Genomic DNA, 25,190 nt, shown 5'->3' on the forward strand with positions numbered 1-25,190 from the left:
TCTGTCTTCTGCCCAGGACAGGTACCTAAGTAAGAAATACACTTCTATCGTGCTTAAGCCATTATATATTTGGGAATCTATTATTACAACAGTTGACACTACTTTTTTAAATCTTGTACCTGGAACATTCATCAACCCTATCCACACAGAGACACACATGCACACAACACCCCTACACTCAGTCACTCTGCACTGCCCACACCTACTCACATTTTAGGTCTGGGCTTATATGCACTGAGGGGTCATCCCCGAGTCACCCCCCCAGTCCAACTTAAGTTGCTCTGACATGCTCCTTCTCCACATACTATCCTTCCCTGTCATGTTACTCATCACAGTTCATAATTACATAGTCGTTTGTGTGTATATTCAAAGTCTGTATCCGCAGATGACCCATAAGGTCCAAGGAATCAGAACCTTTTGTCCACCACATTAAATACCCACAGAGCCTACACTGCGCCTGGCATACAGCCATCAGTACACACAGTTAAGGATGGAGAGATGAATGAATGACAGGTAACTATCAAGGAAATACATTTTTTTTTAATCACAAGACCACCATTCTAGACCAAAATCATAAGAGAATTAAAAAACAGACCATGGGGATATTTTTAAACCTTTATTAATTTAGAATGCAATTCTGGGCCAGTCTACAACCCGAGAAAACCCTAAACTTGGAAGTAGTGTTAACAGGCTGAGTAAGAGGGCTGTACAGCCCCTATATGTACAAGCCAAGAAGTCGATTTCCATTCCCTTCGTAAAACCTCTTGCTAAACACTTACGTTTTCTTCCCATCAAAAATGCATCATAAAGATCATGCTTATATAGCTGGTCAGCACAAGAGACAAATGACAATTTATACTGAGCTTTTTAGGCCTTTCAATATAGTGCTCACGGCTCCAAGCTGTATCTGTTGACCTTTCCTACGACATTCATTATGTGACAGTCACCAATTACATCAAAAGGACTTCATTAATTTTTAAAAGCTAGGATGACTCAAAAAGTCCTGCATTGTAAATGACCATGGCATACTGCATGGCCACATCACGTAAACCTTCTCCACCATCCTTTGTGTAATATATGTAGGAAAATGAATGTTATATAAGAAGAAATAGGCCAAGTTATTGTATTTTTACCTAAGAGTGTAATTATTGAAGTAATGTCTATTAATACTTAAACAATTAAAAAGGGAGTCAATGTTAAATATTAACTGCATAAAATCTAAACGAAAATGGCCACATTACATCAGACTACATTATACAGACAGAACAAAAGCAGCTAATTAGAGCCTTTTTAAAAATTTAAAGTTTCTGACATCATTTTCCACCATTCCATCAGTTCTTCCTTTTCCTCTTCTTTCCTTTCAGAAAATGACTCCAGTTCAAAATCAACCTACAAAAGGAAATCAGGAATATATCGTTACCAAAGTGCACATGTCCCTTAAGAGCTGGAATTAAAAAAATAAGAGTAATTTCAGAGCTTTCAGAATAAACTCATGTGAATAAACTCACTAGAACAAATTCACCACTTGAATTAAAGTATATCCTTTAAAAAGTTCTCATGATAAAAGACACTTTCGGGGGGAAAAAATAATCAAACAACATTGTATTTAAAATGTGCTTTAATATAATAGCTTTGTGGGGTTATCTAAAAGCACATTATTTAATGGCAGATCACATAAAGGCAGTCTTTCCCCCTCCCAGTAAAAAGATGTAATTTATAATTAATTATCTTCCTTTGAATATTCAGGCAGCTTCTCCTGACAACCTTGAATTTTCTCCTAATCGCTGAGGGAACATGCAGTTCCGTGTCCTGACATCCTAAAGCACAAGGCTCTGCTTCCCCGAATCCTGAATCCGCTGAAGAAACTCCATATACGTCCAAACTACCAGCGAGGCCAGTGCCTGGGAACTCAGGCCTCCTGGTGAACTAGGCATCCTCATCCATGGAGAATCCACCACATAAAGGATATTCAGCCCGTGCAGCCTACAACCCCAGTCCTCCACGGGCCCTCTAGCTATCTGGGCCTCGTTGCAGATGGAGCTGAGAGTCCCCTGATTTGGCCAGTTGAGCCCCTGGTTATTTAGGAACATGGTGGCGCTCACAACCTCCTTGAAGGAACACGTCGTAGAAAGGCTAAGGATTGAAACAGTTGAAACTTTTACAACCTGTTTCCAGGGTTACTTTTTCCCCCAGATTTCATTTGCCTAAATTTCCCTCCTGATTTAAATACACAGACAGCCAAGTATACATGTATACACAATCAAAACCAAAGCACCAGTTAAAAACTCAAGATATTTTTGTTTGCAAAACCCAAGCATAGATACTCCAAACTGTGGGCGCAGAAACAGAAGTAAAATAAATTCTTCTCAAGTGAGCCTTTTGATTGGAAGTCCTGTAAGCCATTCCATGGTACTGGTAATGGGATACAAAGACAGTGGTAAAATCCTGCTCTCAGAGAAGTTTTGGTCTCATTGCCATCACCTTGCTAGCAAAAGAAATGGTATCTACTTAAATTTAATGTAGTTTTTGATGGCGAGAGTCTTGTTCATAGTATGTGCTTAATAAATGTTTAGCTAATGCCTAAAATTATCTTGCAGGCATAACTTATTTTTCTGAATACCCACTGCGTAAAGAATTAGCCTAGGTACTCGAGATAAAAAGATAAATGGAACAGAACCTCATTTAGATTGAAATCAATGTGGCAAGAAAAAAAGGGGGGGTTAATTTTGTTAGGTTGTTTGATTTTCTTATGGATCTCATCAAAAACTGAGAAATAGTAACAGAGCTTCACATTGAGTGGTATTAAATCAACCAATGAGCCCTTGGTCAAGTTAACTTTGCTAGGACTCAGTTTTCTCATCTGTTAAGTGGGGATAATGGTATCCACCTTATAATATTATTGTGAAGATGGAATACAAGTCCTTTAACTATGCCTAACACACAGAAGTGCTTAATAAATCTTAGCTGTTAATATGATTACTTACTCGAACAGCAGGGCTATAAGGAACCGCCACTTTCTTTGTGATAGCCAGATAGCCCGGAGCGGAGGCTGTAAGTTTATAGTTTCCAGGTATCAGGAGTCTCCAGTAATCGCCGTCCTTTGCTGTAAGGAAACAAAATATCACACACAAGGCACATGTGTGAAATGCATAGTTATGCCAACTAAGGAATACCCACTAGACCACAGTTCAACTCCTTTTATTCCCATTCTTAAAGTAGATATTAATGGACTTTGATGCAATTACTGAAGAAAGTGAAACTATCTTTAGTAAATTTCCTAAGATAGTGGTTATTCATAAGCATATCAGGAATAACAAGATACCCAGAGACCCCAGGCAGCGGGGTCAGAGAATCTTCTTGATTCTTGCCATGTACCTTGCCAGGTGGAGACCTAATGATGTGAGCATGTAGATCAGGGTATCACAAAGTGTGGCCCAAAGATAGTCCCGCCACAATTCCTGAGGCACTTGCTAGGAATTTCCAGATATTCAAGCCATGCTGGTCTGGATGGCCTCCTAGGCACTCTGTCTTCAGCAAGTTCTCCAGAGAATTCTTAAGCAGAGTTACATTTCTCACCCTCTCACTCTCCAAGTATCCGTGGTTTCTCGTCCCCGAAATGAGGTTCCGAGCGCACCAGTACAACCACTCTCACGCACGTGCCTTGCACTCACTTGCTTTTCCCACTTGGTGATACGTGCCTGGCAAACCACCAGCTCTGGGCAACTCCCAGCTCTCTGCTCTCTGCCTGCCCCATGTGGCGGCAAAGGGCTGGGGAAGGCACACTCCGATGTGGTCTGTCTCTGACTCATAAACACCAACCTTACACAGGTCATGGGACTGCCCTGCCTCCTGCTAGTGCCTCCCTCGCTAGTCTTTTCCTCTCCTGCTTTTCTAGATCAGTGCAGATCCCTGGGAAACTCATCGAGATGCAAATTCTAACTCGCTAGCTCTGGGGGGAGGCCTGAGACTCTGCATTTCTAACCAGCTCCCGGGTGACACGGAATTCAGCTGCTGGCCACTGCCGTACCTTGAGCAGCAAGGCCCCAGGGAACAATTCACACTCTCTCCTGTTTGCTAACACCCCTAAGACAGCTTTCATCCTCCCTCTCAGTCCCTGCTTTACATCTTATTCCGCAATGAAAACTGAAACAACCCGAAAGAAACAGGTCCCCGTCACCATCCCTTCCAGACTACCTTGGGACCCCACATCTCCTTCCAGCCAGCACTTCATTTTATCTTCTTTGCTTTCCAGAACAATTCTGGAGGACTGGCACTATTCTCTGTCTATAAGGTCTCTCCTCTTCTCCCTTCTTGGACCCCCCTGATCAGGCTCCCACCACCCCACTGAAGCTCATTTTGTCAAGACTCTGCACACTGGACACTTTTTAGCATTTCTCCTTTCTTAAAACAGTTCTAGGCTTCCAGGGAAATGTGAAGTTCCCTCCCTGCCTTGGACTCCACTGCCAGTTCCTCCTCATTGTCCTGCCCCCAAAGGCTTGCATGTTACAAAACCCACCCTCTGTTTTCATTCCTTTCTACCTGTATTTATTTCCCAGGTTAGATTTTACTAAAATTTTCACATTACAGACTGCAGAGCAAGTAACATCTGTGATGGCAGGCACACCAGGGTTCACAGGCAGGAGAGGCTGCTTGTGGCCAGATCAAGCCTGGGTGCTGTCTCAAAAGCCAACCTCCTGCAGGGCTAAGAGGACAAAGGTGAGCTGGCACCTAGTGGGTTGTTGGTAGGTCTTTGTTGAATAAATACATGAAGTTTTAGAGGATATGTGATAAAGATTTAAAACACAAGTTATAAATATGGAGGTTAAGACAGAGGTACTGGTACACGTGGTTTGAGAAAATTGAAATGTGGTTTAAACTTCAAAACAACTGACATCAACCTCCATCCTGCAATAGCCTGTTTAACCTTGAATATGCCTGGATTTACTATATGATTAAATGAAGAAACGCATGAGAAGTCCTAAACACATGAGATGCTGGCAGTTCTCTTTTTCCTACTTTTTTCGTTCCCTCCTGAGGCCCACCAGCGCACAGCTCGCTGGCCCCTCTTCCTCAGAGAGATGGGAAAGACGCTGGTATTTGAACGCCAGCAAGTGCATTTTCCTGTGCCTCACAGACGACCGAGAACCTCCAGTGGATGGCGCCACCTCGCAGCTCTGCAGGGAGATAGCCGAGGACAGGGCGCCATCTGCTGCCCCCTGATTTCTACACGCAGCAGCCATCCATCCTGAGTCACTCACTGCCTGAATCCTCCCCCAGAGGAAGTTCAACCAGATCAAAGCTGGGAGGGAGGAAGTAATGAGACAGAAAGCAGTCCATTGGTTTGCTTAGAACACCATAAGAATTATAACTGTGATACTAAGTAATGGTGCTCCTGTGGATAATGCTGGAGCCTCAGACCACAGCAAAGAATACGCACCGGATGTAACATCGTGGTCTATTCCTTCCACTGAGATGGTGGCGTTGGCAATTGGGTGGCCTTGAAGGTCTCGGACAAACCCTTTAACTCCTCGGTGTATCTGTGAAGGTCAAGAACAATCACAAAACTCATTAGAAATGACTTAAAAACCCATCTCACAGCAAGCATCTCCTTATTTTCTCATAACACACTATAGATCCGCAAAACATGCTCCAAAGGCCCCTGAAGGTTTTTCGCAGTCTTTATTCTGCTCTTTCTCAAGGGGACAAATGAGAAGTAATCCTCCCAAAATTGGTATCTTGTTCTGAGTCAAAGAAAAACTTTCAGGTACCTTCTGAACCACTAAAACAAAAATAGAAACTTTGTCATATCTGTAAAACAGTTCTGGTCTTGGCACATTTTATTCCTTTCTGTTTTAAACTGGTCACCTGTGATCATCTTACGTGGTCACTGTCAGTTGACAAGAGTTTTACAGCCATTAAATACGTGTTCATTCTAATAAAAAGATATATACTGAAACTACTTTGGCATTAAACCCACTAACGTTCTTATTTGGGTTGAAAGTAAGTGGCATGAAAGATCAGGGAACTTCATAACTGGACATTGTAGTCAGAAATAAATTGGAAGAGGATGATTGAGAATAATGCCCTTGAGTTAAATTGAAGCCATCAACTAACTCTTGCAATGCAAACTACAAAGACAGCTTTTTTCTTTATTTTTAAATAATTCAACTAAGTCAGTATATGTTTGAAGTGACATAGTCACTTCAGGCCTTTAAGAAAGTACTGCCTCTAGAATACTAAATGGTAATATATTAAGTTTCATTACTTAACAAAATACGTCCCGATCTCCCAAATGCTCAGATTGCTTCTCAGTCTGGCCCCAGAAAATGATTTTTCTTTCGCTACTGATGACATTCGACTGTTCCCTACAGGAGGCAGAGTAGGTCTCACGTATCCCTTTGCCATCGGGGAATAAATTTGTCAGCGGAACACTGCTTTATGGAAGAGATGACGGATTATCAGCAAGTGTTTTGCATGCTCTATTTTTTAAGAAAACAAAACCTCTGGAGTCACCATGGTGTGACGAAGCCCAAATTAAACCACAAGAAGGGAGACCACATGGTGTGACCCCCATCAACGTGGAGATGGAGAGATGCCCGGGAAGCCCCCCACGACCCTCGGCACCCCCACTCCAGCTCCAGACACCACCTGACCTTCAACGACTGGGCGTCAAAACCGCCCAGCCAGGCAATTCCCAAATGACTGACTCCTCAAAAACCCTGAGCAATAACACAGTAATTGATGATGTTTTAAGCCACAGCCTCTGTGGTTTGTTCTGTAGCAATAGATCACTGGGACACCCTTTCTATAGAAGGTAGTGCATTTGGTTAAAAATGAAGTATATACAATTATAATTTGTAATAACTGAAAATGTGTTGAAATTGTAAGTTTATATTTTGGTATACTTGGTTTCCCAAATAGAAATATCCTCACTACGATTAAAAAATAAAAACTCTGAAACTCCATAGAAGTAACACACTGTTTTCTCTAGAGGCAATTTAAAAAATGGAAAAAGTTATACATGCTGTTGGTATAACAAATGATCATTTTATTGGCAGCCACTATGGTGAAAAGAGTAAATACATTTTAAAAATAAAGAAAAACATTTTTAGGACCTAATGAATCTTTGATTTTCCCCCAAAACCGAGTTATGAATTAGCCAAACAAAATTAACAGGTTAAAATTTAGTCACTGGAAACATAAAAAGTTAGTTTTCTGAGTGGAATTCACATGGTAAAAGAGTCCCTGGGGATGAGAAAACTGTGGGGGTGAATTTATGCATCTTGAGCCACTACAAGTATAAACCTTAGAGAAATGAAAGGGTGAAATCGCCTCAGCACTGGCAGATAAGTCACACCATCACTTCTAGAACATACGTACAATTCACCTGCATTAGGCCCGAGTACACCCAGTCAATAACCACGACTTTACTTCTTTCGGCTTCTACAACCCAAGGCATCACAGCTTGTGGTTTAACAAATAAAAAAGTAAATGTCCATCACTGATATGCCAAGCGTGGAGCAAAACGTTTCTGTTTAAAAAATTCCATGGTAGTGACAAATCTCAATCAAAGTGTGATAAGCTGTCACAACTCCAGATGAACGTAAATTGGAAAACCCTGTCCCTTCCCGGTGTTTGCAAATGAAACCACAGAAGTGAAAACTTCACTCGTAACTGGAGAAGAGAAGCTATTCAGTACACTGGTTCCTCCTTGTAATGCTCAAAAAAGAAAACAATCCAGAGGATTCCCCACGGTCGCTTAGAGCTGTTGACATCAGCAGCCCTTGCACCCTTGTGCCCTGAGATGTCACGGGCAGCTTGCTGAAATGCAGACTCGGGCGGTGGTGGGACAGGAAACCCATTTTTAACAAGAACCTGGATAACTCTGAAGCAGGTGCCCATGGGAAATTCTTTGGGAATCTTGAGAACTAAACTGTTCCAAAGCTATTGAGTGGGGCGCTCTCCTTAGCAAACCACCTGCCTAATTAAGTTTACAATTCCAGTTCCTGCAAACATTCCTTTAGAACTCTGCAAGAAATTTCCTCTCAACCAATTACAGAAGCAGATCTCCTAATCACCTATTTTCCAGGAGTTGTAAACTAGTCCAGGCTTACATTTTAGGCCCAGGTGTTCAATTACTAATCACCACCATGCCCTGTTTATTGTCAAGAAAACAATTTCAACACAGAACTTCCGGCAGTCTTCACTGATCTTCTGCCCAACTCTGAGACCCCAACTGGACTGTGCTCTGAGGAGCTCATGGTAAACACCACTCTCACTGCTTCTCTACCTGGCTTGCACCCTAACATTGGTGCCTGATAGGGGCAGACCGCGCAGATGTGGGGACAGGCCAAATTCTCATTCCAAGTGGCATAAAACAGGCCTGCATGACCTGGCTTCTCTTCTTTCCAGATTATTTCTATATAACTTTATAGAGCTTTTAAGTCGATTGATGCATGCCCACCTGCAACAATAAATGTGTCAACTATTCTCCTCTTTCCTAATGGCACACATTCATGTTTTAACTTTGTTTTGTATTAATTTTTTTCTCAAGAACTAAGAGTAATAATCTTATTGGAATCAACTATAGTAAATCTTATGGTCCAGCTCCACGAAGCCTTTTCTGAGTCCCAGGCCTGGGTTAGGGACCCTTCCATATATTGTCATTTTTTTACAGTTAACCTTTGTTTTTGCATTTATCACCCTCTCTTGTAATTAGGTTTTCATGTTTCTGAACCCCATTAATATGAAGCCTTCTTGAGGGTGGCCACGAGCCCCAGTGTCTCACATGATACCAAAGACAAGAAGGTAGCTCAATCAATTTTTGTTGAAAAATATTTATATAAAATGAAGAGCGTTGTATTAAGGGGGCACTCTTTGACACGGAAGTGGAAAGCACAGCAAATAGCCTTGTCTTACTTCCTCTGCCCCCAAAATCCTTTGTACAGTTAACTGTGCTCTCAGAAGACCCATTCCAGTGCAACTCCCCTACAAGGAGCCCCCCACTGAAGCTGCTCCAGGGCCAACGTGGCTAAAATCCTCAGTTTTGCTGCTGAAGATACCTTTTCATGCTAACATGCAGCGGGAGTCCACTGACTGACAAAGTCCTGTTCAATGGCTGCTTCCGAACATCACTGTCTGTGGTCGTGGATCTATTTTTCCATGACGGTCCCTTTTAGTGAGGCCCCTCGTATGGATATTTGACGTGTGTAAAAGAATTTTTAAGCTGACTTTACATGTTTTAAATGCACTGGATTTATATGTATCTGCTTTATGAATGTATGCACACATGCAAATGGCTATATATTTATTTAAATAGCATTTGTTTATGTGAAGTTACTTTAAAACTAGTCTGGGCTATTTGGCACATGAAACTCACACCGCTCTACTCGACTCTGGATGTGAACGGCCACACGCAGGGCGGAATCTGAAAGCTGCCGAGGCACCGCACACAGGGAACGGCCTTCAGGGCTTTGCACCATCACCACCCTGGTGCCACTGTCTACACAGCACAGAGATGTGGGGTTGGCAGGGCACTGGCCTGGGCAGGGAAGGCACTTTATTCTGCTAGATGGTGAGATGCTCCCAAATTCTGTACAGATCCCATGGGAATGGCTACATAGGTGGCTGGTGCAGATCGAGGCTTATGTCGCGAGAGGTGCCCCGACACAGTGACTCTGAACTACAAGCAGCCTAGGTTCTGACTGAGTGACTTCAGGCAGGCTGCTCAAGTTCTCTATGCCCCTGAGTCCTCCTTTTTAATTCAGAGATTTTGATGACAATGATCATGATCATGATCACGATCACGGTCACGATGATGGAGAAACAAAAGATGATATAACTTCCCTCTGTCTACGGCCATACCACCCTGAACACACCAGATCTTGTCTGATATAGCTTCCCTCATAGAGTTGTGAGGATTAAACATATTAATTACTACACGTAAAACATTTAGAAGAATGCCTGGGAAATAGTAAATGTCCAATAAATGTAAGCTATCATTATTATTATCTCAAATTGAGCTGAGTTTAGTGTGAGACAAGTACGGCAGGTGGAGCACAAGATTTAAGGACACACTCACTCTTAGGGGCTGACCCTATGCCTGCATGACTTTGAGACTGAATGCCCCCTTAAATCCTAGATGCCTCACTTAGCTCATTCTAGTCCTACTTCTGCCTGGGAGGTCGAACGGGCCCAAGGTGACCAGGATGGAGGTCAGTCCTTGGGTTGCCCTTGCTTAGAGCAATATGAATGAAGACAGGGTTTTCCCTCACTTCCCCACAACCCTGCTGGTCAATCAGTTCTTGGTGCATATTCATGAACTGCAACACCTATGACAAATGAAAGCCTATTTGAACCACGACTGATACATTTTCCAAATGTAGCATCCTCATTCTGGGTCAGATGCGTTCCCCCAGATGGGGCTCCTCTTAGGAGACTACTGTATACCAGGCTTAAATGCTCTTCAGTTTTCCATCTTACCCTGGAGACTGTGTTTACCTGCTCAAGGTAGCTAATGAGGGAGTTTTTGTTATCCTCCCAGTAGCTCTTCAAAGTCTCTTCAGGTGGAAACTTTTCGCAGCTCAGCTCCACGGTGATCTCGAAGCAGTTGCTGCTCAGGTAATTGAAGTCTTGCATTCCTGCCAAAACACCAAATGGAAAGTCTCAGCATGCATGTGGCGACCAAAACTCGACACAGGCTGTTCTGTTCAGCTGAGGGCCGAGTAAAAGATACAACAAGCCATACGTTTGGGGGAGCCTTAGGGAAACCACAAGAAAAATCACCTACCCTGAAGAACAGAATAACATACCTGGGAAATGATTACTACCTCAGAAGCACAAACTCTCTCAGATTCTTAAGTGATCATGTGGCTTAATGCATTGCTGCTACAAGGTGCTCACATATCAGCCACATCGCTGGAGTCGGCTTCAAAGAACACGACAGGGGAGTGACGTCATCAAAGTGGCAAAACAGGAGTTTTCCATGGTCTTTCCTCCCCAAAGAACACCGATTTGGACAATCACTCATGAATAGAGTGTCTTTGAGGAAGTGTAGGGAGTCCATTGAAAAAGCCCTGGCTGGTGTGGCCGGAGCTTTGTCAATGGCTGGAGTGTCAACCCGTAGCCAAAAGGTTGTGGATTCAATTCCCGGACAGGGCACATGCCTAGTTTACACATTCTTCTTAAAATAGTTCCACACATGGAACTATTCTCCAGAATAGATCATATGACAAGTCACACAAAACAAGTCTTAGCAAACTTAAGGAGACTGAAATAATCATAGCAAATATCTTTCATAACAACGGTGATACGAAACTAGAAATCATGACAGGAGGAAAATGGGAAAATTCATAAATATGCAGAAAAGTAAACATTATACTCCTGAACAACCAATGGGTCAAAGAGGAAATCAAAAGAGAAATAAAGCATCTTGAACAAATGAAAACAGAAACACAACATACCGAAAGTTATGGAATGCAGGAAAAGCAGTCCTAAAGAAGTTTGCTGTGATAAATGCCTACATTAAGAAAAAAATCTCACAATCAGTGACTTATAGATTGATTGTGAGGCACCAAAGTCTGGTCCCCTGACTTCAGGCCAGGACAACCCTGCCTGTAACTTATGCTTCCGGGTCTCCTCCCAATGGTTCAGGCCAAGGTTAGACTGTACCTCTGACCACATCGTTGCTCAGTTCTCTCTCCTTCCTTACCTTGCTTCCCCCATTTCCATACAGGGTTTTCCCTAAAAAACAGTCCTTCAACAAAGTATGAGAACCCTAACCCCTGTCTCAGGTTCTGCTTCTAAAATACCTGACCTAAAACGCTGATTTCACTCACTAACTATATTGCTAAAGAAAGTCACAGCTTTCTTTGACCATTCAATTGTTGTGGTACATAACCACTGACTATGATTACAATCTTATTATTCATATTATTGGTATTTAACTGATCTAGATAACTTAATATCCTGTAGACAATGCACTATTTGTCCAAAAAGGTAATTCCAAAGTAATTACTAAGGTTTTTAGACAAACTAAAGTATAAAATTATTTCCCATTTTATTTGACATAGTCTAAATCCTAAAATCTGATGTTTCTCAAGCCATGGGGGAGGGGAGGTAGAATGTGCTAAATCTGATCTGACCTAGTGCAAAATATTAATTACAACAGGATAAATATGTATCAAAAAGAAAGAAATCAGGAAGAATATTTTTCTCAGGGCATAATTCAACAGAAGAAGCATATTAAACAAACCAAAATCCTATAATTAGGTAGCACTGCTACTGTCCGAATTAATTCTCTTTTTCACTTTTAAGTAGGCTATAGAATATTATTCTTAGCCAAGGACGAAAAAAACATCAGTGTCTTTACATTTCACTACGTACGCATCGTTGGTAGAGGCAAGGGTTGCACAACTGTGACTGGCCTGAGTAGCCAGGAAAGAGAGGTCTCTGCAAGGTCCACATCGGGGCAGAGGGAGCCACGAGCGTGCACTGATGCTTTCTAGAAGATGCTATACATGAGCTTTTCCCTTTTCAGACTCCATCAAAGAGCTTCCTGACCTAATAGTGCTCACAACAGCAGTGAATATAAAATAAATAGTCCACATCAAATAGTCTCCATTAAAATAAAATAAAAACAAAACAGCATGTGGCCCAACATATGGGAAAGGTCAAAGCCTGCCCTCTGAAACATACATTGACCTACAGTCCAGGCATGACTAACATAATAATCAGGATGCTGTCTTACTCCTTAAGGCCAGAATTTCAAAAGTAGGGTAGTTAATATTCAATGTCTATTTTCCTAATGGACATCTCCCGTTCGTGTCCTATACCTCTTCAATTAGCATCTTGATTTTTAAAAACAAAACTATATACAGCAATCATTCATGCAGAAAACTAATTTTAATGGATGAACTATAGATTATCTATTTTTTAGTGGTTAAGGAGGATGGGAGAGTCTCTAAATCCGAACGGTAACTATAAATAAGCAACTACCACGGAACTGAAGAGTGACATGGAAACGCACCGCCTGGGACGCTGTACCAAGCAGCACCGTTGGTTGTCCCATCCACAAAGCTGCTGTCGTCATCGTTCTTGCGACACGGTGGCCGATTGGGGTCCGACATGGGTGGGTTGAAAGAGGAGTATGCCCTGGCCAAGCTTTGGAAAATGGCATCGTCTGGGCAGGAGCTATATTCATGAGCACTACCTAGAAAATAAAGGCACAAGGTTAAAGTAATGGGCAGGGACCAAGGAGACTGCATGTTTTCTGAAGGGTGAGTCAGCATTGACCCCTTGCTGATGTATATTTTATATGTATATTTTAGCTACATCACTGTAAGAAAGAAAGGAAGTTTTAAGTACTCAGCAATTACACCTAGCTTTTAGGTTATATAACTTCCACTGCTAATACCATAAAATAAAAACCTCACAGGATGTACATTTTACTTATGAATTCAGAGCTTCACAAGAAAAAGTGATACGTTCATAGTAAACTAGACCTGGCAGGACAGTAAGATTTCCATTGTTGACATTATTAATCTAAAAAAATGTACTTGTAAAGTTGGCAATTATAAAATAGTCACAAAGATGTAAAGTACAGCACAGAGAATACAGACAACAATATTGTAATAACTGTGTGTGGTGTCAGTGGGTAGTGGGCTTATCGGGATGATCACTTTGTAAGTCATATAAATGTCTAATCACTATGTTGTACACTTGAAACTAATAATATTGTATGTCAACTGTAATTGAAAAAAATAATTTTTAATTTTTTAAAAAATGTATCTGTACTAACCTCATAGCCACTATAACCCACTCTCACCCACACTTTTCAGTATCTGAATTTAGAGTTTTAAAAAATCTCCTATGTGTGTTATGAAAACAAATAGTATTTTTAATACACTATATTATTCTGACTCATGTATTTTAAAATATGCCAGGCTTTTATATTTCCTAGCTATTGACACGGCACAAAAATCTCTAAATGTTAACAATATTTTACCAAAGACTTTCTTCAAAACTCAAAGTTTCCAATATCCAAAATTATCATTCTGTGTTTGCAAAGAGCTAACTCTTTAAAGGTCCCTGAGAATCTACCCAAAGCTGGAAATTTCCTGGAGCAACAAAACTTAAGCTGCAATGATCTATCTGGCTGAAGCTTGAAACTTAGTGAAAATATGTCAGAGAAAATCAAAGCACCACGTTCCCTCCCTGACACCACCACTAACGGTTCCAAACGCAACAATGCAAGAGCTCGGTGAGACACACATGTACTTCCACGGGGGCCCTGGTCCAGGGCTGAGAGGCTGCCTCCGTGTTTAAGCCATCTTGTACACAAAGCTACATAACATCCATGACCTCTCCATGTTACCAGTGCCCAGGAATGGCCTAAGTTCATGACTTCTGTTTCTTCCCTTTCTTTGTGTCTGAGTATTTTGTCGAGATCATGTTTCTCTTCCTATAAACCTTTTTAAAAAGGTACAGTCCTTTCCTGCCACACATATACGAGGCCAATGCCATGTGAAATAGTTAGGGGATGTTCCTGTTAAACATATGAACTTCTACAGGCAAAATCACCTAATGATGAGTTCTTAGACGAATATCAGAAAGTCATCCTACAAAGCCTTGTGAAGTAACTGTGAACTATGAACCAATTAGAGAAACGGAAAGACCACCTACCACTGCGTGTCTCGTCATACGGGTAATTGGCCACGAGGTCTCCTCCGTGGAGATTGGCAGAGAGCACAAAAGGAATATCCATAATCCAATGGATGACAGCCTTGGTCTCCGGAGCAAGCTGTATTGAAGATTGGCGATTAAAAGGATTATAAATTGGCAATCATCAGCCAGATCGCTTGACAGAAAAGAGGTAGAAAAGGTTTAAAAACCACCTAAAAGCTGGTCAACAACTTTGTGGCTCATTTTCATTAAAAAAAAAAAAAAAAAAAAAGTTTCAGGCCCTGGCTGGCGTAGCTCAGTGGACTGAGCACGGGCTGGGAACTAAAGTGTCCCAGGTTCAATTCCCAGCCAGGGTACATTCCTGGGTTGCAGGCCATAACCCCCAGCAACAGCACATTGATGTTTCTCTCTCTCTCTCTCTCTCTCTCTCTCTCTCTCTCTCTCTCTCTCTCTCTCTCTCTCTCTCTCTTTCCCCCTCCCTTCCCTCCCTAAAAATGGATGAATAAAATCTTAAAAAAAAAAAAAGTTTCCTGTATGAACAGCATTCTCCATCCCTATGTTTCCCTCGACTTACAATAAAAAATATTTTAATCGCATTTAAATTTCCTTACAAGTTCTACTTTTGTGGGCTGCCAGCTTTTCTCTCTCTGAAAACAAGCATGTAAATCACTTATAAATTTTGGAATATAGCCATCTGATGTTTCAGCATTAATAATAGCTAAGGATAAGACAAAGAGAAAAGAAAATAGTTGAACCCTGTTAAAGGGAAAACCACAGGCCCAAAATAGCATCACTTGTGCTAAAATCCATGATGCCAACCCTGGATTTAACACCTGACCTATTGCTCTTTCAATCTCTCCCAGAAATACAATCGTAATCAACCAACAGGTCTGGAATTTTATCGTCAAACCTCAGTAAGGTAGTCTCCTGGCATTCAAAGAAACAAGAGGCAATTTGCATGATAAAAAGCCTTGCTTTTCGCTTCCCCCCAGAAGACGCCTGGGTCTAAAGAAATACTTTCTTTTCTTTTCTTAAGAGCTCCCTTGCCTCACCCTTGCCTCGCCCTTCCATTTCCTACAACCCCTCCAAGCGCCCTTCCACCCCACAGACCTGATTCATGAGTTGCTTGATAATAAAGACAACCGAGATCTTCATATTTACTCAGTTGAATTTTGTTTTTAACACCACAGAATAGGGTTCCTTTTCTAGGGTGGTTCAATTCCAGAAACGTGATCGATTTTATTTCCAATTTTTGCTTACTGTTTTTCTAATTCCTTTCAATTACTTCAAACATCATCCCTATAAAAAATACTAGCCTGAGTCTCTGTCACAGTGCACTGTAAAATATCAGTTCACTTCAAAATGACCCTCTTAAATTGGAAAATATAGGCAAAAGTTTTAGCAATTCACGTTGTCTTCTCAGTGAGTCACAATCTTTCATATCTCGGAAACAAAATAAAGGAGGAAAGAAATATATTCCAAAGAATTAATCTGGAGCCAAAAGCTTGATATTTTTATGTGATGAGTTTTTAACAGCAACTAGGCAGACTTTCAAATTCCTAAGTACTTCTTTGATTTAAAACTAATAACATAAAAGCTTTACTGGCATATTTCCATATATTTATAGGTCGATACATGCATAAAAAATCATTTTAAAGGCTACACAGCCAAAGGTAAATGGTGGTCATTTAAGACTGTAGGCTAATAGAGTATTTTCCTCATTTATATTCACTTTAGCTTTTTGTTTGTAATAAAATATTAATTTTGTGATAAAAAACACTTTGAAGAAACTATGCTCTGAAGGAAAGTTAAAGGCGCAATCCTGAACACACAGTCAGTCGTGTGCAGCTGTTAGGTGTGGCCTGTTGTTCGTTCTCACACTCGTGTGTCCACTGCGGCTAACATACATGTGATCAGTATGCTCAACAGCTAGCAAGCAAATTCCCCAATTTGATAAAGGAAGTTCCTCTTTGAGTATTAATAGGGTATTTCAGGCTGACTAAATGCTGAGACCCCGAGGTGCTGTAATTATATACTTAAGGGATCCACAGAGAAGCTTCTGGAACACCCAGTGATCAAGTCTTTAATGCAAACCAGGCTCAACGGGGACCTATTTTTAAAACTTTCATTTAAGGAGTGTAAATATAGCACTAATGTTATGCTCTACAATTAGATGGCTTCGGTCCTTAAAATATATTAAAGCTATTTTTATTCTGCTTTCTTCACAACTTTAGCTATTATAGACAAGTATAAATTTAATAAAAATTGTTTATTTTAAGCCACTTTGCTTTCAGGCAATCCAGGCCAAGGGTCATGGTACTGAGCCCAGATAACAGTGGATATGACCCAGGGAAAAGCTCAAAAGCAGCCCTGGCTGGCGTAGCTCAGTGGATTGAGCTCGGGCTATAAACCAAAGTGTCACAGGTTCGATTCCCAGTCAGGGTACGTGCCTGGGTTGCAGGCCATGACCCCCAGCAACCGCACATTGATGTTTCTCTCTCTCGCTCTTTCTCCCTCCCTTCCCTCTCTAAAAATAAATAAATAAAATCTTTAAAAAAATACTTAACCTTTAAAAAAAAAAAAGCTCAAAAGCAGGTAAGAAATGACTTAGCAGGAAAGAACTCCAGGGGAGCAAGAGCTTTTATTCCAAGGTTGGGGGTGCGGGGGTGGAGGGGGACAAGGGGGGAATTGGCCATCTGAAGAACCTGGTAAAAGCACAGGTTCCTTCCCCTCACCCAGCCCTGCAGCGTACGCATTGCCGGCCTCCTCAGTGGGAATCCACAGGCATCTGCACCGCTGGCCCCTGATTCTAGCACACCAAACATAAATAAACCTTGCCATTTCAGGACCGCCTTAAGGGATACAGATACTACATGTATATCACTTTCCCCGAGAAGGGACACTAGGAAAGGGAGGATGTGTAATAGCACTAATGAAATGCCTACCCCGCCCAGTACCGGGCTGGGTCTAACCACTATGTCAGTCTTCATAACAAAGATGGAAAAAGAAGAAGATGAGCGAGAATGGGCAGTGTCATCTGGAAACTCCGTGTAATGCGAACAAACCATGCCTCTGTTCCAGACAAGAGACTAAACTTTAATTTTTACATATTCCTCTTCAATTTACATTTACCGAGAAGTACTGGCATTGAGGTTTTTAAAGTGAAAGCTTTAACATTTTAAAAGCACCACAAACATGCATCTTTTAAATAAATATTGCTGCAGCCAGCAATACGAAAACATCTGATAGATTGTGCAAGCTCGACACAGATTCGGCTAGAGACGAGGAAGGCAGCGCAGGCTGAATGACAGTGGCACTTACACAGATGTCCCATCCACATGAGTTTATTTCACAATTCTTCTCAGAGGTGATGGGAATTATTTTCCTCATTAACAAAGACAGCACAGGCAGGCTCACCCAAGCCACATAGACAGCGTGTGGGCCGACACCAGCACGGGGCTTCCACTACAGTGTTTCTGTCTTACCCTCATAGCTCACCACGCAGGACTGCCCTCTTGTCGCCTCTGGTAACCCCAGCTGGCCCCCGGCCCTCTGCCTTCCCAGCTCCTCTGCATGGTTAGGGGGCTGAGAGCCTGCAAACGTGTGTATCTGTGGCTCAGACACAGGAGTGTTTCGGTCACTGTCTCAACAGGTGCTGCCAGAATCCTCAGCACCCACTGCCCTCTTCTCAGGCCAGGCCCCTGACTTTAAGCTCCACCCAGGTTTCTGGAATAAATCCTCAGTACAAGCAAGAGGGTTTTAAGAACTTTAGACCAACAATCTAGAACTGGCTATTTCCTGGATCCTCTACCCACTATCCCAGCCACACAGCGAATGCTTGTCTGGAACTCCAGCTGTTGATTTTCAATGGCTACACCTTCCAGATGAGATTTGCTTGCCAGGCTGGATCATGTGCATTCATAACAGGCCCTCAGCGTACTGTGTGTCAGACTCAAATATGAATTCTAATTCCTGCAATCAAGGGATCGAAATCTAGAATCGAAGGGAAAAACAGCTATATAAACAAATAATTATAATATAACATATATAAGAAAGCTCTCCAACAATGAGCCCCATCCTGGAACCATGGACATACAAAGAACAGAAAGGAAGGCTCTGTCTGGAAGAGCAGAAGCTGGCTTCGCAGAGGAGGGGACGTGGAAGAGAAAGAAGAGCATCCTAGACCACCAGAACACGTAAAGAGACATACAATCCCTCGAAAACTGCTTGCTTAGAGAGGAGCTGGTGGACTGAAGTACGTGCAGAATGAGAGCCAGGTTGACGAGCGGGTCCGTGGCAGCCGCCAGAGGCCAAGGGCAACCTGGACGGCCCTGGAAGGATGATAAAACTGAGAAGTCGTACTTTCCAAGTTCTCACGTAGGAAAGACACTGAGAATAGAGGCTGAGCCACAGCAGTGTTGCCTGGAATCATCGAAGAGGAACTGAGAACTGCCCACAGGACTCCTTCTCACCTTTCGTACATGAGGGGCTCTCCCTGTCCCCCAAAGAACAGAAAACAAGGTGCAGACGATTCGTTTTGTGGGAGCGTCAAATGTTTGGTGGATATCACTGTGTCCAGGTAAGCCTGAAGTACGTGACAGAGAGCACCGAGAAAATTATGCCGAAATGGTAATAACGGTTCGATCTTCATAACCGCCCTATGAGGGAGATACTATTTTCATCTCCGTATTTCAGAGAAAGGAGTGGAAGCACACAGTGCTGAAGTGACTGTCCAAAACTCACACAGAAGCATGGAGCCAGGACCGAACCAAGGCGGCTGCCTGCAGGGAACCCATGCCGGACCGTCACCCAATTCTGCCACACTGAGTTTTTACTTTATCTCTGGGCACTGGAGAGCTGGCGAGGTTTTTCAAGCCACAGAGCAATGATCTGTGTGTGAGGCGATCACTCTGGAAGCAACCAAGAAAACTGAATGGAGCGGAGAGAGGCTGAGCCCAAACCAGGAACATGGGGCCACTGCAGTCATCGGGGTGGGGGTGGCGGAGGGGCCTGCCCTAGAGCCGTGGAGAGCGTCTGCAAGCAGGGGAAGACCGGATGGGCGTCAGGGGGTGAAATCACTGAGATCTGGTAACTAATTGCTGATGAGTAGTGACGGCCATGAAAAAATCAGTTTGATGATGGTGGTTCAATGAGAAAACAGTGTTTTCCTGGGGAAAGGATTTGCTTTGGGTCAGGCCGAGCCTGAGGCTCTGGGTGCCACCAGACAAAGAGGCTCCATAGCAAGTGAAACAGAGCAACAGAGCTCCTCGTGAGAGCTGCCGTTGCAAGCGTGGATCCGGGAGACCTGGACGGTCCAGGGAAGGATGGGAACCCAAGGAAAGACAGAGGGGCAGCGGGTGGGACCCTGGAAGCCAGCACTGAAGCCCAGGTAGGAGACGCAGGGAAAGAAGCAAACAGTGATTCGAAAGGCAGTAGAAGAGGTAAAACAAAGAGGACTTGTCCAAAGCAAGAGGGAGAAGATTCTGGAAAAGAAGATCAACAGTGTAAAATGCTGTAGAGGAGCCAATCAGATGTTCCAATAAGCACCTCTGAAAGGGCCAGGGTGACTTTCTAAGACGCCCACAACTGGGTTTCACTTTCCTACCCTCACCCGCAACTACCCTGCCAGATTCTGGGGGCAGGACTCCCATCAAGGCTCCGGCCTTTCCAGCCTGGATGTCCCCAGCCACAGTGAGCCATCCCACCAGGACGCACACAGGGCTGGACATGACTCCTACGTCCTTCATTGTGATCAAGACCTTAGGACATATTTCCTTAGGCCAGAGGGCAGATCCCAAGAGTCTATACGTGATCTCTACCTTTGTGTTCTGATCCACAATCTTCTTCAGATTTTTCAACAGATGATTATTAGGGCCGCCTTCTTTCTCATTGACATAAACTATCCTGTCCAGGTCGGGAAAGTTCCTGTTCAGGTCTATTCCCTGGGCGTTGCTTCGACCCACAAACCAGTCCTTGAGCTCACCGGGCTAAAAGAAATCAGAGAAAAATCACCAGTTACTTACTATTATTGTTACTATGTATTTAAGGTTTCCATTAGTAATTTTTAGAAGAATTCATTGATTGATAATTTATTTCAACAGTATAATCCCATAATAGCATTTTCACTATTTTACTGATATAAACATGAAGGAATCAGGTTTAAAATAACTGTTATGGCTATTTTGAAAGTATTTTCAATATATAATATTTTAAATGTTAACGATAATAGCATTTAAAAGGTATCATCAAGTTGCAAAAAAGTCAATACCAGTCAATATTAGCTGGTAATAGATGACATGTTTCAAATCATGCCATTCTATACTAAGGTTTAAATAAATATTCACTGCCTCTGTATATCACAGCAATCTGTTTTAAATACTCAAAAGAATAAATTACTAAATAAGACCAGAAGCTTAAATGAGTTTAACATTAATTATTTATATATTAATAATACACCTCCCTGGGGAGGGATAGGTGGGTGGGCTGGAATGGGAGTAAAGGACAGAAAACTGTACTTGAACAATGATTAAAAGAAAATTTTAAAAAATACACCTCCCTTTTATAGTTTTCATGGAAAAAAATGAATTCTAAAACTCTTGTTTTAGTCTTCATGGAAAAGAATATGAGCTCTAGAACGAAAGTCTAGAGCTTTATGGCTGAGAAATTTCTCTTCAACCTTAAACCCTTCATTTCACTAAGTATAACCTGAAAATTCAATGAACTTCAAACATATTAAGTTATATTCCATAATGTAGACTTCTTTGTTTTACTATGAAATTATATCAAATCTATGACATAATGTCCAGATTTCTGAGGTCATATAAGCTCAGATACCCTAGACTGTGAGGAATAAACTTACGTAAGATAGAAAATAGCAATGATAATATTTTGTCCATTCTTACAGTTCTGCATATCACCTGAAAACATTAAATGATTTAATTCTGTGTTACTAGAATTCTTCTCTCATAAATTTAGAAATTATATATCAATGTTACACTTCATTACAGAAACTCATTGCCTGGGGTTTCTTACAATGTCAAACTGTCAGGTCACTATATCTATTATGTTTAAGGTACAAGCCGACTTCTCAACTTTATATGTACATAGCAGATATATACTTTATTATGTTTTCATATGTAAAAAATCATTTGAAACTGTAGAAAACAACAAATGTAATGTCCCTGTCCAAACAAAAAGTAGCACGTACCATGTATCTTCTCTTAAAACATCGTTACTCTCCAGCTTCTCTTACAGTTAAAATGTATTAAATCAATTTTAGTGTAGAGGAAGTGTAGTGTAGACGAGGGATGTTTTGTTTTGTTTTGTTTTGTTTTTCTACTTCACTCATCACATACAGACAAGGATTAAGCATCAGTGAACCACTGATCCGGCCAACAAAAATCTTTATTCCTAGGTTTCAGTAGAGGGCGCTATGACATCAATTCATTCAGACAATGCAGCGCGATTTTCAACCTGACCCACAAGAATTTTCTAAACGTGCAATACGTATTTATCAGGACACTGACCTCTTTTCCCTTAGACCATCAAATTAAAAAATGACAGCCAACAGCCAACACAACAACAGATGTCAGGTGTGAATGAGTCAAAATTATACCTTTTTTTTGTCAGATCAGCCAAAAACATTTTTTGGTGTGCCCCAGAATTTCAGTAATTAGTTTACCTGTGTGCCGTGAGATGAAAAAGGTTGAAAATCACTGAGATACAGCAATGGTATTATTCTCTAATATGGATCAGTATATATTTTACATATTTGTAGATTTTTAGGACATTGACCAAGTCACAAACATGAATAAGTAAATATGATTTATTTAACACCCAAATATGTTGATTAAATACTGATTTATTAACATTTCTCACTTGCAATCTCTGCTGAAGAAAATCTTAGCCATCATCCTTTACCTTCTGAATTTTGTCTTACCAGCAAGACCTGTGACACAGACTCTTCTCCTGCACCAACTGCAAGTCTTATGTGAGCCCATCACTGGTACACAGCCCGCGTGTGCGGACCCACAAGAGGAACACAGGCCCTGCTCTGCGCTGGCTGGCTCGCACGCACCTGAGACGCCGCCTTCTCAAAGCCATCGGGGTTCAGCGACGGCATGATGTGAATCCGAGTGTTGTGGATCAGCTTGACTATCGTCTCGTTCCCTTTCTGGTACTCGTTGCACAGGTACTGGGCCAGGAAAATGAGCAGCTCCCGTCCAACCGCCTCGTTGCCGTGCATGTTCCCAATGTATTTAAATTCAGGCTCACCTACAAGATCAAACAGCATGGAGATGTTTTCTGTAACACCCATACGAGGCAAATGACATACGGTGCCAAAAATACTGTATGTCTGCTAGTTTATTACACAGAGCTGACAACTTCTTTTCCCTCCAGAACTGATGCCTCAGAAATCTGCCTTGAATATCAAAATACTCCAAACTCCCCTTCTGTTCTTCTCTTTCTCTCCCCCTAGTTACCCACTTCTTATGGACTAAATTGTGGGTTCCTGTGAGGAAGCCCTACATCCCCAGTGGGACCGTATTTGGAGATAGCACCTTTAGGGAGAGAGCTAAGGTTAAATGAGGTCATAAGGGTGCAGGCTCCAACCCAACAGGACTGGTGTCCTTAGAAGAAGGGGAAGACACACACAGATCTCCTCCTCTCTCCAAGGTGCACAGAGAAAAGGCCCCGTGAGGACCCAGGGAGAAGGCCACTGCCCGCCAGCCAGGAGGAGAGGTCTCATCAGAAAACAACCCTGTTGGCACCTTGATCTCAGACATGAAGATTCCAGAACTGTGAGAAAACTAATTTCTATTGTTTAAGCACCCAATCTGTACCGTATTTTACAGCAGCCCGAGTAGACAAACACACCACAGTTTCCCCAATAACAAACAATAATACACTGTGCGCCTCCTAGTGGCTAAACACTGAACTCTGCATGTGTCCTTGTCCAGTCCTCACCAAACACCTAAAAGTAGGCTTTATGATCCATCTGTTTTAAGATGAACAAACTGCAGTTCCGACTGCGTGAGAGGCCTGAGCACAGTTACACAGCCACAGAACCAGGATTTAAGCGCTTATCTCATCATTTAATTAAAAGTCTGTGCTTTTTCAGTTGTTTGGGGTTTTTTTAACCATAATGATTAAATTTCTGGAGCCAGACTCTGTGGGTTAAAGTCCTAGCACCAGTTCTTACCGGCCGGCCTGGAGCAAGTTACTTCAGCCTGTGGCTGTTTACCCGTCTACAAATCAGATGACGGATTCTACCTCATGTGGTGACTGTAAGAACTAAGTGAAATAATAAGTGTACGTGCTTAGAACAGTGCCTGGCAAGTAACAAATGCTATGTGTTCGCTACACTTATTTTAATATTATTATTATTATGTGATATTATCTTCTCATTGTGAGGTGCTTTAGTACACACAATCTAGTTTTCTCTTTACAGTAGCCCACTGAAAGGGGGAAGACAGTCATTTGTATTATTATTGTACAAATGCAGCCCAGACAGCATGTTTTGCTGAAGGGCTCAGAATTCCAACACAAATCACGGTCGCCCGATTCTGCTGCACTCTTCTGCATTTCAGGAGGAGGAACAGAACAGCGAAGTGACTTAGCTAATCCTGTTGTTCTGCTCCTACCAGCTTCATCCGTCCCACGGGCCCGATTTCGCCAGTGGCAAAGATTCTCCCATTTACAAAACCACTAGGACTCCTCACTCTGGTTTAAAAAATAGTTGGCATTATGTTTCTCCTGGAATTATGTCATCTAAATATTCTTTGCAGCAGGTTCCTGAGTGTGGTTTAAGTGACTGCTAGCCACAGAAAACCATGTCCTGTGTGACCTCTCGGCCTGAGCTTAAGCTGATCTTCTTCTAAGGATCAGATGGGAGCAGGTCAGTGCTATTTATACACCCTTCATTTTTTACTTTCAGGGAAACTCTCTAATGAAACAACCTCCAGGAGACTTGCCCAGGAGATGTGTGAGAAGAGATGTTTTCTTTGCTCCTGATTTCAAAAGGCATAAGAACCTCCTTCCCTGCTGTCACACGCAGGTGCCTTACACCTCCCCCTGACTGGACGCACTCACGTGACTGCAGCCCAGGAGAGACTGGAGCGGTCCGTTGTGAAATAGAGCCCGAGCAGCCGGAGGAACATCAGAGCCTGCTTTGCAGTTCTCTGAGAACACCGCACAGCAGGAGGCGTTCTGGTCCTGCTCCCTCCACCCAGCCCAGCCCTGAAGCTTCTGTCACTCGGAAGAGCTTGGCCCATGACCCATAAGAGCACACTGAAATTCTCTATTACTTCTCTGGACTTAAAGGAAAAAAAAAACAAACACCTTTATCCATGTAAATCAGAAGTGGCAAATGCAGGGTCACTTAGCCCCCTACATTTTGTGTGGCTGTCAGGGTGTATTCTGCATCTGAATGTGAAATCTCCGGGGTAACACCGGCTCTCCCAGGCAGCACGACCCTCTAACCCACTTCACACATTTGTGTTTGCAAC

General features: G+C 42.3%; 1 protein-coding gene across 1 annotated transcript in view; it reads right to left on the bottom strand.

Moving 5' to 3' along the window:
• Window positions 1-602: 602 nt before the first annotated feature.
• CPE (carboxypeptidase E) overlaps window positions 603-25,190 on the bottom strand; it is a 70,661-nt gene continuing 46,073 nt past the window's right edge. The window contains exons 2-9 of the mRNA XM_028520503.2: window positions 22,760-22,956; window positions 20,502-20,669; window positions 14,683-14,800; window positions 13,028-13,210; window positions 10,501-10,640; window positions 5,438-5,537; window positions 2,985-3,103; window positions 603-1,389 (exon numbers count right to left, since the gene is read on the bottom strand). Coding sequence (XP_028376304.1) covers window positions 1,291-1,389; window positions 2,985-3,103; window positions 5,438-5,537; window positions 10,501-10,640; window positions 13,028-13,210; window positions 14,683-14,800; window positions 20,502-20,669; window positions 22,760-22,956 — 1,124 coding nt within the window. The 3' untranslated portion in view covers window positions 603-1,290. The remainder of the gene's footprint in view (window positions 1,390-2,984; window positions 3,104-5,437; window positions 5,538-10,500; window positions 10,641-13,027; window positions 13,211-14,682; window positions 14,801-20,501; window positions 20,670-22,759; window positions 22,957-25,190) is intronic.

The sequence above is a fragment of the Phyllostomus discolor genome, chromosome 8 (genome assembly GCF_004126475.2).
Source record: "Phyllostomus discolor isolate MPI-MPIP mPhyDis1 chromosome 8, mPhyDis1.pri.v3, whole genome shotgun sequence".
Lineage (NCBI taxonomy): Eukaryota > Metazoa > Chordata > Mammalia > Chiroptera > Phyllostomidae > Phyllostomus > Phyllostomus discolor.